Source organism: Papilio polytes, unplaced genomic scaffold, assembly GCF_000836215.1.
Source record: "Papilio polytes unplaced genomic scaffold, Ppol_1.0 DF823980.1, whole genome shotgun sequence".
NCBI classification, from domain to species: Eukaryota; Metazoa; Arthropoda; class Insecta; order Lepidoptera; family Papilionidae; genus Papilio; species Papilio polytes.
This window is the reverse complement of record NW_013525224.1, coordinates 2,627,911-2,644,898: the sequence shown is the minus strand read 5'-3', so window position 1 is coordinate 2,644,898 and position 16,988 is coordinate 2,627,911. Positions and strand designations below refer to the sequence as shown.

The window sequence follows — 16,988 nt, the reverse complement described above, 5'->3', positions numbered from 1 at the left end:
GTCCAATTGTTTAGGCTACAAACTCTAACAAACATCCAGGCATCCATCTAAACTTTCGCATTTATAATATTAGTAAGATAGCGGCCTTAGAATTTACTACAATATTATAACCGATGAACCGCTATTTATACAACAGATAATTAAAATTACCACAACAGAATTTTGCGCCAAAACGATTAACCACAGGCGTAACTGCAAACAAATTATTGAGAATGTTTGGCGATTGTTATAAACGGTCGTCCGACGCACTTGCGTGCGGGGGCTGCACTAGAGGTTTTTAATTAATACGCGACGCTCGCCATGTTGAGGAAATAAATCTTAGTTAATGTCCCTTTAGTCTGGTCGGCCCCATGTGCCAGCCAGCGTGAGCCTCGCCAATCGATTTCATATTAGCTACCGTTAACATTCCGAATTGCATTACTGCCATATCTGTACGTCTGCAAATGTATTTCATTATGCAAATAAATGCATTGTTTGATATGAGTGTTACTTGTTGATAATTTTATAATATCGCGTTTCAATTTCGTTAATGATTTAATCAATATCCAATAGTCACTCACAACAGTTTGTACTCGTCAATGTGATGCGAATTTTTAGAAATTATGAACAGTCCTCCAAAACCCTTGTGTTATACTTAACACGTTCGTAGGAATAACTCGATATGTATTGTTCCAGGAATGCAACATTCCTCGAGCCGCATCTCCAAGGTATAAGACGCCGCGACAGCCGAAGCTCTGACTCGGAGCACGATGAGCGTTCTACGGAAGACGACGAGCGGTCGCTCCTGCGCAGCTCCCCGCGCACACGCTTGCCCCCCGCGCCTCCGCCGCCCCCGCCGCCTGACGACGAGCCTCCACCGATGAAGCCCAGAGACTACTTCGAGCGGCTGCACAGCCAAGCTATGAGAGAGGCGCACGACAGGAAGTCCAGACGAGATAAAGACGCTCTGTTTAGAGCGGTTGATGGTGACGGCAGCGTGGGCGACAGTCTTAGTCAGGTGAGCATTGATTAGTATAGGTTTAAATTCAAAGCGATCGAATCGAGCTAGATTAGATTCTAGATGTAACATGTCAATGACATAATGTATTGATATGAGTTTCTCTTAACACGTCCCAAGATAAATCTTACCATTTTCTTTTGCATACATTCATCTATGTTACGTTAAAAACATATAAATTGTCTTCAAATCACGTCTTGAGAAAGTGTGAACATAAATATAATTCCTGAAAGAGAATTTTAATGTGAAAAGTTGTTATAAAAACAAATACGATATACGAGTAGTCCTTGCAAACGGAACGTCAAGAGATTCTTTGCATTTACGAGGAAGTTTAAAAAGTTCCATTCATGAAGAGAACTTGATTCCGTACGACTAATGAACCGTGCCGTAGGTATCTGGTTAGTTTTCCAGACTGTTTTAGTTTCCCTTTTTACAACTGGCCAGTATTTACTAGCTGTTATTGAGACAAGAGGAATAAATTTTGTTCTCGCTTTAAATAAATTTAAATTCATTCCGTCCTATCGTGTTTTCCTTTCATTTCTGAGTTTTATTTTGCTTTTATGAAAATACCAGAAAATTTGGTATTAAAATAAATAAGATTGAAAACACAGTTTCTGATTTGGTTCTTAAAACTACTAAATACTTTATACCGATTCTTCGAATAACTCTAAGAACCAGCATCAGAAAATATATTTAAGTTTAAACTAAAGTACACTTTTCACCTTTAATCATGTGTTGAAATCACTAAACATTTTTTTATCTTTTGTTTTGTTACAACATGAAGGTGTAGGCATAGTCAGTTGCACTCAGAATGCACTCAGGCTGAGAGAGCTCTCGGCTGTTACTTGCCAGTCAATTGCGGGTGTCGCCAGTACTACACGAACTCTTTGCGTCCATTGTTAACTGTTACGCCAAACGCCGGATACCAAGCTTTTTAATCTTAAGTGCCAATAGTGGCGCGTTGTATGAAATCACCTAAATGCATCTCTTGCTTTATCAATGGGTACTATTTTAACTGTAGAAATGGAAATCATTAACTGCCGAATACAAAGTCGTTAATTAAAAGCGAAAATACATTGTTAAGGAAGTAAATCACTTATAGATTTCTTAAACTAATTTTGTGCTAAGTGAATGTTGAAGTCAACATTATATTTACGTGTGTTCTTACATTTAATAAAACATACAAAACAGTAATCGTCAAAACGTTGCCTAATTAGTAGAATGTCAACTTTTACTCATGACTACGAAGTCGTAGAAGTAAATTACGAAATTTAGTATGTAATTGCAATGTTTTGAGCAAAATAATTAATTGATAACAAAAATGTTCATGTATTTATACGATACTGGCATCAAAAGGGTTAATATTTATGACTACACTTGCAGTACAGTCGAGTTGACGATTAACCCTTTAATGAATGTCCCCGAGCCGTTGTAAAGTGCCTTTTGTGGCTCGTAAATGACACTCGTGAACTACTTTTACAAATTTAGACCGCGGGTCCGTCCTCAGATTAACAATGTATGGGACTAAGTATACTTTACGCTTAGTTACATGTCGCAGTAAGTTATTAGCGTCGTTTAGTTAAGTGTTTATTCGCACATTAGGGTAAATATTTTAAGTTTTATTATTTGTTTTCTCAATATCATTGACGCTGACTGGAGTTTAGGTGAAAATTATGTTATTTTGTCTTTGGTGTGTTTTGTAGAATATAATTGTTTACTTAAACTTTTTATACCCTACGGCGTTTATGTTGTAAATGAAATATAAAAAAAAGTTTGGGTCTAGTTTGTGTTTTTCTAACGACACAATATATATTATGAAATTAAATTTTCTTGCATTGTCGCATATCCGTCTATGAATGTAAACGATTAGCGAAAAAATAAAAACAAAAGTCAACATCCCCTATTTACTCATACTTTAAAGTGCTATCACCAAAACAGAACAAAAAACAACAAAGCATTGAAAGTTTCAGTCGGCGCGAAGCGATTATCGGTCTATGCCGCACTTCCGTCTTCACCCTAACACCCTCCAATGGCGGATTTTAATCGGTGCAATTCAAAAAAAAGAGTTAACGCCATTTGTGCATAATTCCCGTCCATTGCACCGCTGCGTTTACACTGCAACAATAAATTCACTCTCTCCTCTTTGTCTTTTTACCAAATTTTAATTGCTCGACAATTCATTATCACGTTTTGTTTAGTCTTTAATGTATTTTTATACTCGCCTCACGTAACTATTTTGTTTATAGTCTTATGCACTTTTATTTAATATTAAATCTAGATTTTTCTTCACTTAGATAGTTACTTTCACTTAATGAAATTACAATATTAAAACAATTACAGTCCTAATTTGTTGTAAATAACGTAAATCAGATGTCAAGTCAATACAGGCTGGACCGGCCGGTCCCCGGCGGCGGCTGGCGCCCTCTCACTTCCGGTCCTCTCATTAACGTAATGCTCGTCCTTTGATCCTCACGTACGGCTCACTGGATTTTTACGTTATTGTTAATTTTTATTTGATAAGTTATAACTAATGCTGTTAAATAATCACACTTCTTAAAAAATGAAGAAACATTCATACTAGTTACAAGTTCCAATTAATTAAACTAGAAATAAAATTTTATACATTTCAAAAGCTTTCCCTAGAAATTGTTAGTCTTTAATAAAAACAGAAGAATTTTCCCATACTAAAATTACGTGGGGGACGGCAAAGGTGGGTAAGAGCATGTTAAAATTTAATTACTTCAAAGTGAAACTCAATACCAATTAATTTATAAAATCGCACTGCAGCCATCCTAGCGGAAGTCGCGACTGGTCCAACGATTTATTGATTCCCGACCACCCCGTGTGAGTCATCTGTACTTGCAATTCCCTCCCCCTCGCCTCTACCCCTGACATCCCGCGCGTCCTTTGGACCACAAACGCTGTTTGCTCTCTTTGATTGAACTTGAAGAAACTAAAGGGTCGCCGCCTCGAGTTTGCAATGTAATAACTGTTTCTTTCCTACGTTATTTCTTGTCCATTTTTTATAAGCCTTGCTTTCGACGATTTTTCGTTATTCCTTTGGCGATGTCTGTTTGCTGAACTTATTTAACTTTGACTCAAAGTTACAATATGTTTAGATAGGTTATTAAAATATAATATATAAAAGATATATTTAGATTGCTGTTTTTATTTACGTTTGATGTCAAACGATTCTATCTACTGCTTGCGTGTTATAGTATCACTAACTCCTTTGTAAACTAGAACGCAGATCTTTACAATCTGAAGTCATTAACCCAGTAAACATTCTATTCTAGGAACGTCACAGGTGTTGTTCAGTCGCCAGTAAAACGTCGTCGCTATTACCCGAGACTGAACACGTGAGATACTTAACACGCTCTTCCGAAGTTTACTAAAGTCAACTGTTATGCGACACTGAACGTCGACTGTTGTATATTTTTATGGGTTTTGCGAGCACAGCTGGTACTTAAGAGATTGCGAAGTCGCCGACTAGGGGAAGCGTAGGTGCGTTTTGCGCTGATTAAAATGAACTCGTAATTATTTTCGGCGAGAAATGTCGCATGGTAGGGGGTGTATTTTGAAATCCTTCGCCTTTTGTTTTCATATCGAAAGTTTAGCTTACTTCACGTTGTTAGAGTATTAAGATTTTCACGACTTTTATTTAATTAGAATAATTTAAACGATTCATGTTTTGCTATACTTATAAGCCCATTTTAATCATACCTTGCTATCAATCACTTTAGAATTCGCGATATCATTGTTCAGATATAATTCACTTCACATGAAGCCTTGACATGGTTCGCCACATTCAAGTTGCCACGGTGTTGAACAATTTGAAGGGAAATACATTTACCGTTTTAATGAAATTGCTACAAACCTTTACTAGATTAATAAAAGTCCATATCTTGTACTATAACCGTAGTAGACTGTAATAGCAATTCTTATCGGGATTTGAGTAACATAAAGTATCGTTTATATTTCTCTATATATCATTACTGATTGCGCAAATTTTGTCGCAAGCGATCGTCTAACTTCGTATATAAAAAGGACAGTTCTGGATGGCACTCATAAGGCGACCTGAAGCTATTCAACATTTAGCGCCTGTATAAAACTAATAGCAGACAACTTTCTACATAAATCGCGAGCCATATTTCGTGGAGGTGCAATTTAGCGGAACGTTCCCGTATCTATTGTGCCCGTGAATTTAACACCTCAGCCGGCGACGGGCGCCGGGCGCAGGGCTATTGTCGCATTTGATTCATTACCGCAATGTTACGAATTATTATTGTTACTGATAGCGAAATTAATTTCTCTCTCGCCGTTTATTGTTGGGGTTTAAGGGTTATTGAATAGCTTAAAGCGCTTTTTAGCTACGTTGGAATCTGTGAATTATTTGTGTTAATATTGCTGTAATTAATATGTTACCTTTGTTCGTTAGAGCTGAATAATCGCCTGTTTTTCATATATTAAAGCTGAAATATTGTCGTTTACATGTCTTATTCTTCAAACAATTATCTTGTACTAGCTTACGCCCGTGACTCCGTCCTCGTGGGATTAAATAAAACAAAAGTGAGAAGCCTATGCGTTCTTCCAGGCTATCTTCTATACCGATACTGAATTTCATCGAAATCCTTTCAGCTGTTTAGGCTACAAACTCTGATAAACATCCATCTAAACTTTCGCATTTATAATATTAATATAATTAATGATTTACAGCTTGATGTCGAAATTGAGATTTCAATCACTAAAAAGTGAAATCAATACACGAACGCATTCTCGAACGTACACAACAAAATCATATCGTGTAAATGATAAATCATATACTCAAAGCGTAGAAGCGCTAACGTGTCGGTGCCAACATAACAACTTAGCCATGATTTATTGCATTGTTACGACAAAATTAATTTTACACGTCTCCACCGCCGCGTCTGACTTATAATTTATTCTCTTTCAAATCTCTGGAGAAAGTAAATTTCCTCTGCGTATACTTTGTGAATCGTACTTTGAGTATTACTCAAAATTTATTAATAATTCTGAATGCTACACTCAAGTCCTTCAATAGTTATTTAAGCAGTCCATTAGAGTAGATTTAACATTTTAAAGTTGCAAATTTTCACATTGGGCTTGAAGCTTTAAAATATATACGTATTGCTCTATACATACTAAAGTTTTCAAGTTATTTTTTGGTAATTTCGACAGTCTGTCCGGTGCAGTAAGCAGAGTACATAAGTTCGTATATTTAGCGGCTGGACTTTAATTTATGGACCAATAACGACGACCGCCGATGTTTTTTTATTTATCAGTGCATGAGCCGCGCGGTGTAGCCACATAACTCATTTGTAATCTACCGACATTGAACCACAATGAAATACTATTTTGAAAAATATTATAGAAAATAAGTTACGTATTTTAGCATTTATGTTTAAAGTCACTTAAGTATTTGAATTTTGAAGTAAATTATTTAGTTAAACTGATAATATAAATTAATTTACACAAACGTGGCTTAAAAGTAACAATAAGAGACTTATTAAAAAGTACCGCTGGCCGCTAATTCTTCAAAACAATGACAAAGAATGGCAAAACGTAAGCTACCTTCCAGTAGGGAAAATTCCACTTAAAATCTCTACAACCAGGTAATTACCTCGAACAAAGAGGGATTTGCGGACGTACAAATACATTACATACAAAAATTTAAAAAAAAAGTCGTGTGCAAAAATCGTGTTTACGTAAATATGCGTTTTTTTTCTTGAATATTATGTAAATCTAATTTTATAAATATGTGTATATTGTAACATGCCAGATTAAAAATAAAATCTCATTTAAAAAAAATGTTATTGTTACCTAAAGTTACATAACTTATTATTGCTTATACTCAACCTGTCCCATTAAACTTTCTAAACTTCATTATAGAAACAACTTTGATGTAACGAAGAGCGTTCTCAATCTAAATTAGTTAATTTTCCGGGGGTTCTCCTTTCGCTGCGATATCATAGGCGGCTTAAATTACATCTCACGATACCTTGGAGAAATCTTAGCTGACGAATAAGATGTTCACAAGACTTTCTAGTAATTATATGTAGTGCTTAGCGCTGCTGATGCATTACTAGCTATTGGTTACCTTCGTTAAAATTGTTATTAATATAGTCACGTAATAATCAGCCAAAGGGAAATAAAGGCCACAGAAATGAAAACAGGCTACAGAATTTTCTTTATTTGCGTCCTCTCCTCCATCTGTTAAATGTAGACAACGGATCTGCAATTGCGGATTTCTACAGGCAGTGGCCGGTTGCTCGTTTGCTACCTTTTGATATATAAATATGTATTGTCAAAGATGATAGGTAACTGTAACAGTGGTAGAGGCCGCTTTAACATCTTAGCACGAATGGGCCGGCTCGCCCGTTTTACCACGACCACACAGAATACAGGCGTGAAATGGAAGCAATTCCGTGTCTCCTAATTTAAGTCCATTTCTCTTTGCCAACCTTTTCTTATAAGGAGAGGATGGGAAGGGCAAGAGGATTTGACGTTGGAGGAGATGCTTAAGAAGAGGAAATATCCTCTTTATGTGTGTCTCCTCCTCCGTCGGATAAGGGTAGGCAACGCATCTGTAATTGCGGATGGGCAGCGGTCGCTTCGCCATTTTGGCGGATTCAGGTGGCCGCTTGCTCGTTTGCCACCTTATGTTATAAAAAAAATAGGTGCTACATTAGTGTTGATAAATATAAAATGAACACACGAATATTGCAAGAAAGACCTTGGAAAATCATTTAGACATTCATTATGGGTGTGTCTAAAGCCTCACTTCTATTAGTAATATAGTAACTTTATCTTTTACTATAATTATGTATGAAATTATAGCTTTAAACTAACATCTGCTAGGAATCATTTTCCAGTATTTGACCCTCTGTCTGGCTTGTCCAGTCTGTCGGTAACTGAGTTAACAAACACTGCTATCTAAAGCTACGCATATCAAAGTGTTTACCAAACAACCCGCTGTTGGTTTGCCAAAGTTTAATTCGCTCCGTCAGTAACTTTAAGACTGTTGTGAATTCCAGTTGAAACGGTTCTGCTTACAGAAAGTACTGTTTGTTAGTACTGGTTTGAATAGTAAATTTATCTACCTGTGTTTTCGGAACAAATTATGTAAAATATTTTTTACAAACGGTTGTAGTTTATTTACTGTTCGAATAATAAAGAAGGTAATGCTCGGTCTACCTTCTTTTATGTGAAACCAATACTCACTTTAGTCAAGTCAATTATAATTAGAATTTAGGTTTATTTTTGTCATGTGACAACAAATCTGTCTGCTATAAATGTGTCCTACATTTTTATTCCTTACTTACCTTATTCATGTATTATTATTATATTATAATTATGCAAACTTATTGGTTTTATTATAAAACGATGTTTAATTGGTTCTCGATCTAGCTACGATACTGTTATTTAGTCTATCATTTGATTTAAAATTAAATTAACAAATTCATTCTGAATAACAAACATTCGTATATTCGGACACTATTAATTAATTTACCACAAAATACCTATCTAATAAAGTGTTCAATTCAAATTCGTGTCCACTAAGCACCGCAGAGCATTAACCGGCTGCAGAGCTTTATCACAATTAACTAGCGGCCAGCGTCCCCGCCCGCTGGAGACAATCGTACCACATAAATATACCGCTTTATTCAATATTATGATATTTATTGCACTCCAGCTATGCGAAGTATTTGAAATACGAGCTACGTTCGTTAGTTCAAATACGTAGCGTACGTTTGCGTATCTTCTTCGTACAATTTTTCATTGGTTTGTTCATATTAGCCAGAAAAAAGCACCTACTTAGTAATAATTTCTCATACTAAATCAACACTAAATATCTCCGTTAGTGACCATTAAAGGACTCAGTATTAGGTAGTGAATTAAAGTTATTTGTCGTATTTATGTAAATCAGATGCGTATATGTCAAGTGTAATATTTTGAATTTTGATTTATCCACTTTAAATTCATAAAACCAATAGAGGAAATTTCACAGAGGGTGGAATATATTTTTAAAAGGATGGCGCCCTCTAGTGGTAGTTGCCTTGCTAATACCACTTGCCCAGAAGGATAGAAATTACTTTGGTATAATAACAAGGCTAATGCAACTAAACTGTGGAGAAATGAAGGTATATGAAATTGTTTGCCGCAACCAGAGGTAACAAACATTTTATGCTTTTGGTTGGTTTATACAGTCAATTTCGATACTTATAGTTTCGGAGAGATGTACAAGACTTGATCTATGTACGAGATTTTTTCTTTGACATCAAAACCTCTTGCATTATAGATCACAGCTTATTTACATAAACGAACGAATCGTTGCAATAGTTAACATTAATGGAATTTGTTAACTATTCAGGGTGCTTGCAGGTATTAAAATTATTGTTCAAATATAAAAACTTTCCAGCCATAAACGCGCAGTTCAGTACCCCTGACTTATGCCTTTGTAGCAAATGCCGCCGAGGCTTTTTGCGTGGAAATCGGGTAATAATATTTCCAACTCCGTGAACAAAGAGCCTTCCTTCTGTTTGAAGTGAACGTCATGGAAATTTGTCGCAAAATATGTTATCATCTTTTTGAAAAACTTTTCCCAGTTCGTTTTTCCATTGTTTATAACTTTTTTTATTTATTAAATGACAAAGGTAGCTTTTATATATTTTCTCGTCTTCTATTAACAGATCAGGACCAGACTTTTAATGAAAACTTATACCCTACTGTAACACTCGATTCATTTAATTTTTTTGTTTTTAATTCCGTCTTTTAAAATAATGTAACTCTGGAATCGTAAAACCACTTTTGTACAGCTCAGTGCCCATAAAATATTTATTCATGACAATTTCTAAAAAGGAAATCTTAACTTTAATATCTAAATGTCTGAATGTCCTACTATAACAATATCGTTAACTTATCTCGGAACAGTCCCACAGTTAAACTGAACGACTGTAGTTAAAACTTGCATCGTCGATATCGCAAGTCGCTAGATCCAACGAGAGGAGGTTTTAAAACCGTCTTGGCACCAGCTACAAATTTAATCAAAAGAAAATGTAGGGCTATATAGTTCGCAGTAGGCAGCGAAATTGCTCAGACGATCGTGTCGCCAACCTTGTGGGCAACTTGCCCGGAACATAGCCATCGTAAGTAATATTTAAACCATAAAACATGTGTACTACGCCTTACACCATAGACTAAGCCGTAGAAGTGTTGAAATTAATTTATGCGATGGGCTTTTCGTACTCTTAAATTATATCTGGACTTGTCTTGTTCTAAAAACAGTGTTTATTTAAATATCTGTTTTTAATTTTAATTAAAATCAAAAGGAATAAACATCCTTTTAGGTCATAATTGGTTACTAATGAACCATTTAATTACGGATTAAAGTCAAAAACAGGTTGTAGTACTTAATTACCTTTCTTTGATGTGCTACGCTACGTAGTTAATAATAATATTTTACTATAACAACTCAGCAAAAAGCTATTACTGAAATGTTTAAAAGAATGCAATTTTAAGAATTTGTTAAAATAATTTTCTTGATTGAAATATTATTAAATAATTATTATTGTAATATTATATGATAATTAATATGTAAACTCTGGAACATCCTAATTTCCAAATTAAAATTTCAGAGTCGAGAGAGTTTGTCGTCGGACGGCGAGGGCGCTCGAGGCGACTGCTCGTCAGTGGGGTCCTCAGGGTCGGGGTCTGAGGAGCAGCCGCCATGCGACATCGGTCTGCTAGAGCGGCTCATCAGGACACATCCTGTTTGGTTTCTGCCCGGGATACAGAGGGCTGGGGCATTTCATTTACTCCAGGGGAAAGAGGAAGGGGTACGTGTTTTGTCGTATACTTTGTCCTTTCCTTCCATTGCTCAAACTTATAGAAATTATCTATGGTATATCTCTTAGTGTTCGATGACAGTTTTATTTTGACATTCATTATTTCATTTTCAGAACTTCGTAGTCCGACAGTCGAGTCAGCCGGACACGATGGCGATCAGCGTACGCCTGCCGGCGGACAAGGGGCCGTACATCGAACATTACCTTATCCAGGCTTCCGGCGGCCGCATCGGACTCGAGACCTCACACAACCGCTTCGACAACATACCCGAACTCATCGCACACTACTCGCAATGCTGGTAAGTGTTAACTCACGCTCTAAGAATCATACAATAGTTCTTTAAGTCTTAAAATCTCTATAGTAAAATGTAAAAAATCAAAATAAGGATTTCTTTTTCAATTTCCTTCATATCCTCTAAATCTAGGCAGAACACTCAAATGTTTATCGAAGTTATAACATTTCTCAGCTTCTCGTAACATGTCAATAGAAACATTCTCTCTGTTCCTTGTTTTAAGCGTAATAGTAAGTCTATTTACGTGGTTGTAAACGGTTTACGATAACACTAATCTACTTTGTAACCGTCCCGGCTTTGAACGCCTAATCCTATACGTTTTACTGCCGATACATCACTTTTATCCATTTCACGTTTAAGCTATAAATAATTTTGTAGCTTAAACGTGCTCTAGTCGAATTAAGGCTACATTTGTAGTGATCATTATAAGCAATTTGATTTATGCAAAGTATAAGTATAGTAAAGGAGTCTTCATAGATTATAATATCTCAAAGCAAAATTTAGTTATCAATTATTTTGTTTTCAGTGACGAATTACCAGTTCAGCTGCAGTTGCCCCGCGCTCTACGTGAGGCCAAAAGTCGTCACCAGCTCAGTTCGCTCACGCTACTGGGCCAGGAGTTCTGGGGGTATCCAATGGCCAATCCTAAGAACAATCCGCAGAATGTGATGTCGCCGTGCCAACTTGCTAATGGCGTTATACCGATGGCGGTTACACCCTCTGATACCGGATCTAGTCTGAGCAGTTTTAATGCCAGTAAGTGGGATTATTGCATGAATTTATGCTTAAAAATAAATATGTATAAGTAAAAACTCAACCGTTACTTTTCATTGTTTCGATTCGATTCGATTTCGAATGCAATATTGTTTCGATTGATTGAAAAATTAAAAAATAACTTTTTCTAAAATTTTAGGCGCTGGAGCGAATTCTCGTGAGCATATTTTTAGTCTTGAAAAGGAACAAAATGTAGTATTAAAAATGTCACCAGTTGATACCTCCGAGTCTCCGCCGAGCCAAAGCCAAAGCCTCAGCACGTTCAAGGGCAGGAGCGCGCCCTCGCCTCCCGCCAAGCCCAGCGGGAACTTCGTCCGCGCGCCCAGGCCCACGCCACCCAACACGCTTAACCTCCTCTCAAGTACAGTGAGTAAAGTTAATATTACAATCTAGCAGCTTATCGGTGTCTTTTTCTAATTTGAGTTTAATCAACGCTTGACATCTTTTCAGGCTCATATCACACAACCGCACACATTTCCTACGACAAACGCTCATTCACCGACACAGACTAACAGTGTAAAAACAACGCCCCCTCCGCCCCCGCCGAGATGGGCTAAACCACCTTTTACAAAGATGTCTTTGTCTCCAAAGTCAGAGACACATTTGTTCAATCCAATCAAAAATGGAAACGTAACCGTTACCACCGCGAACAACTCACACGTACAGAGTAACAACATGCTAGAGAGAACACACGATCGATCGCAACTAACGCTTACGTCTAACGCCGCCAGCATTAATAGCAACGGTGCAGGAGCCAATGTGGACGTTGTCAAAAGCTTGTTCGAATGTAACGGGGACACACAGGTAAGAAACACTACACGTGATTCTGCATGTCGTGTGCATAATTTGCATGATATTAATTTATATATTTTAGTTATATTTATACAGCCAATTGCTCTTAATATATTCTAACCTAAAATATTTACTTGTATTTAAAAAAAGGTGTACACTGATATGATTATTCCTGTTCCTATATAGAATATGACGCATCGTCAGTCACCAGAAGGGGAATGTGTCAGAGCCGTTACGACCTCCTTACACGGCAGCTTTAAAAGCCAGAAAGTCGAACAAAATATTGAATCTGGATCTCCTGTAGAACCGCAATCTCAAACAAATACTTCAGAATCTGTAGATCCGATCGTCAATTCTTTATCTAAATCCAATAGCTTTGATCCAAACCAACTAGTTTCACCGAATGGCACGAACTCCGTCACCAGTGGAATATTTTCTCCGACGAGTCAAATCAATTCACCCGTATCTAATGATACGATATCTTCTAAAAGCGGAGTTTTCTCTCCGTCGAGTCAGACCAATAAAAGTGACATATTTTCACCCGTTTCCAGAAGTTCACCTATTTCTAATAAGAACGTATTCTCTCCTACTTCGAACCAAAATATTATATCTCCCGCGATAGGAAAAGTGTTATCTCCCAACATGAATACAACGAGTACTACGCCATCTGGCAGATCCCGGAGAAGCAAACATTCCCTACGAAAGGAATCCAGACACTACCAGGTAGGGTGAAGGCATATTAGTAATTCGATAGTATTAGAGAGATAGTACGCTAACGCAATATAAAAATGTAAGGAATATATCGTACAAATTATATTACGTCTAGTAAAAAAATATAGCATGCACAATTCATCACGCGACGTATATATTGTGTGTAATGTACTATATTTACTAATTGCATGACAATATAATCAAGTATACTCATCAATTGTTATAAATATATTTTAATAACTCATATGTCAATAATAATAAAAGGTTATATTTATTTCAGGAATCAGATATTCTTGAATCACCTGGTATTTATTATAGAAGTTCTTTAATGGATAAAGTCAGTGATTATGAAGATATTTGGGGTCCTGAAGGCAATAATTGTACTACATTCAAACCGTTGAAATCCGAGAATGATAGTAATTTTAATAATGGATTAATGAAAAGCAAACGACCAGATTTACTTCCAGACACATTGCGTAAGTATATATTTTTAAATTTTTAAATAAAGAAAATTACAAAAAATATCAAAGCATGAACAAGCCACATCTAAGCTACTGAATTTAAATAATTTAGGACAGCTATAGTTATATCTAAACATTTACTTTTACAGCAAAACTCAATGCAGCAAAAAGTACCCAGTCAATCCTAGAAAAAGAAAATATCCATCTTCTAAATTCTACCGAAAGTCTAATCGAGAAGAAAAATCTTTCTGATAGTTCGTTAAAGAAAAGTTTCAATGGGTCGTGTGAAATAATAGCAACCACCAATAGTAAAGGAGAGATTGTACCAAAAAGACCCGACAAACTGAACATTTCTACGAACATGAATAAGAAATTAAATGAAGAAATCGAAGCAGCTTTGAAGAGTAGAGAGAATTATAGGACTGAGAGTATGGAGACTGTAAAGCTAGAGGATGATACTAAGGAAACTATTTCTGAAGATACTGACAAAGACAACGCTGGTAGTCCATTTTACGCTGATCCTGTCGACGCTTTGAAAGAGGTAAATAGGTTTTAACTCACTTGATAGTGTGATTTTGTTTTCTCTATGAATAGTAATAATGAATTCATTATATTATAGGCTGCGCTTCCACAAGTGCAAAGAAGAAAACTATTGCGAGTCGGCATGAACTTGTCGCAGCGGTACTCAGAGCCACCGACACAGAACCACCCGTACTATCCACTCAGAGACATGCATAGTATTGAAGAACTGTCACGTAAGTATGGAAATACTCTACTTTTTACTGCATTTACTTAAGTCAAAAAGACCAGCGAAAGAAGCGTTTAGAGCAGGTTTTCTAATAATAATAATGATAAATTAGGAATATCCTCAAAAACAATCCTAAATCTCTTGCATATAAATGCTGGTATTCTTTATTATAAAAATATTATTGTTTTCATTCAGCCTCGTCTCCAAATACGTCAACATCAGTGGATAACCTGGTGTCGTTGCGGACGAAGCCGAAGATGCGAGCCGTGGAGCCGCCGCGCGTCTGCAAGCCGCCGGGCAAGGCCGACCAGCCCTGGACTGTCGACTCCAGCTGGCAGTTTATAAGTTAGTATACCTAAACATATTAAAATACCCAGAATTTGCACTTCTTGCACAGGAATTTGCTAACCACAAGCTAATTCAGGCGTCGAGTAATATGCTATGACAAAAGTAAAAGGAGCAAAAATATATTTCCTCGTCCTCGTCGCCATATTGCTTCATTTGATCTGTGGTATGTTGTTTTCCTTGTTCTATAGCATACTTCTTTGAGAAGTATTTTTTTTTTGTCAGTGTTAAATCTGGAATGGTTTTTTTAAGTCGGTAACTATTGCGCGTTGGATATTTTACTTCAATGAATTATTATGATTATAAAAGATAATTCTTTATTTGATAGATAAGAACGAAGAAGGAGGGCCAGGAGGTGCGGGCAGCGTGGGTGAGAGCGGCACGTTCCCATCACTGGCAGAGCAGGAGCGGCTCGGGGCTGACGACGCGCTGCGCCTCACCGTGCACCAAGTCGTCGCTCATAAGTAACTTGCCTTCAATACAAGTCTTTCTTTCTATCTTCGTTTCTTCATTGATAATTTGTATCTTCCACTAAATAAAACCGAAGGATACTATTGTGGCATGTTCTTCAAGTTCAGATAGATGTCAAATTGGCATAGTGTTTCCGGTTGTGACGTAGACGTGGGCGCATAGTTGAAAGGAAATAAATATTGGAATTACTACTCAGGTTTCCCGAGTTGAAGTTGAACGCGGAGCCGGTGGCGTTGCCCGAGGAGCCGCGCTCGCCGCCGCGCGCCTCCTGCTACGACAATGTGCACGATCTGAGGCCCCTCTCTGAACAGGTAAACACATTTAAGATACCATCTTTACAGGTGTTATTAGTTCACATGTACAAGATTATGAATTTTTTATCGTCGACAAAACTATTAAAAAAGACATCTTACAATTTGAAGTGTAACTGTAACTGTTTGCCCAATAGGCGAGTGACGACGGCACAGTATTCTCGGAGCCGTGGGACAGCTCGCAGTGGGACGGCCTCATTCCTCCCTGCAATGGAAACCAAGCTTATGAAACTGTAAGTTATATTGACATAACTTCTTAACTAGTCGTCTTGCCATATATTGTCATTTTTCTCTTATTAAAAACTCTTCTAATAGTATATTGTACCTTATCCCATGATACGAAAAACAAATGACGTATGTGCGAAGGACTGGTTATAAGTTCTTTTTACATGTTTATTGTAATAATAATATTATGTTTGTGACCCGAACGCGACGTACCTGATATCTCGAACACTAAGCTTCTATACATCTTGATACTTCATCTATATCTGTGTTACAAAAAGGACTGCGTGTCGTTGATCCTAAGCAATAAAAGTAAAACTTTATTTAAATCTGTTTATGACTCAGCGTATCATTGACTTTAAAAAAATGTAAAAAAATAACATTACTTAGAATCTCTTTAGAATGTTTATTTATTTGCCATTTGTTGAAAACAGTTTAAAAACAGACATTAGTATTATGGATTTATATACCTACCGATTCTTTTCACCAAACATTACATTAAATTGTGCAATACAATAATTGTGCTAAATCTTTAAGTCTAGGATAAAAGAGAACGAAATGTTCTTAAAATCGGGAGCCTCCTAATGGGGTTATATATCATGTTACTGGATAATTTTTCTTAATAGTACTCTATTGTTTGAAGTAATTATGAGGTCACTTGATCAAACAGTTCGGGTGCAAGTAAAGTCTGCGGCCGTATCATAATGACGCGTGCTCCTCATTAATAACATTAAAATACATAAACTAGCACGTGATAATAGATCTAGTACATTATTGTAATTGTTAGACATTAAATTGATTTATTGACTTATATTTAACTCACGTATACGCATTTGCAAGTCAAACTAAAAGCATGCACTGTGACTAAAATATTGTACAATTGTTTAGTCTCGTTTTGATTCCTATGAGCTTGCATGTGCGCATATTATTCGATATTTAGTTGTGCAACTAAACAGTTGAATTGGCTGCGAAACAATCGACAATCGCACAACGTTGT

General features: G+C 36.6%; 1 protein-coding gene across 1 annotated transcript in view; it reads left to right on the top strand.

Annotated features, from left to right (window-relative positions):
• The window catches only part of LOC106101556 (protein sprint), a 90,019-nt gene that overhangs the window by 63,206 nt on the left and 9,825 nt on the right, over positions 1-16,988 (top strand). Inside the window, exons 3-16 of the mRNA XM_013280806.1 lie at positions 676-997; positions 10,654-10,854; positions 10,978-11,162; positions 11,683-11,912; positions 12,070-12,296; positions 12,381-12,734; positions 12,909-13,445; positions 13,714-13,909; positions 14,044-14,435; positions 14,514-14,649; positions 14,838-14,987; positions 15,316-15,451; positions 15,655-15,769; positions 15,907-16,002. Coding sequence (XP_013136260.1) covers positions 676-997; positions 10,654-10,854; positions 10,978-11,162; positions 11,683-11,912; positions 12,070-12,296; positions 12,381-12,734; positions 12,909-13,445; positions 13,714-13,909; positions 14,044-14,435; positions 14,514-14,649; positions 14,838-14,987; positions 15,316-15,451; positions 15,655-15,769; positions 15,907-16,002 — 3,277 coding nt within the window. The remainder of the gene's footprint in view (positions 1-675; positions 998-10,653; positions 10,855-10,977; positions 11,163-11,682; positions 11,913-12,069; positions 12,297-12,380; positions 12,735-12,908; positions 13,446-13,713; positions 13,910-14,043; positions 14,436-14,513; positions 14,650-14,837; positions 14,988-15,315; positions 15,452-15,654; positions 15,770-15,906; positions 16,003-16,988) is intronic.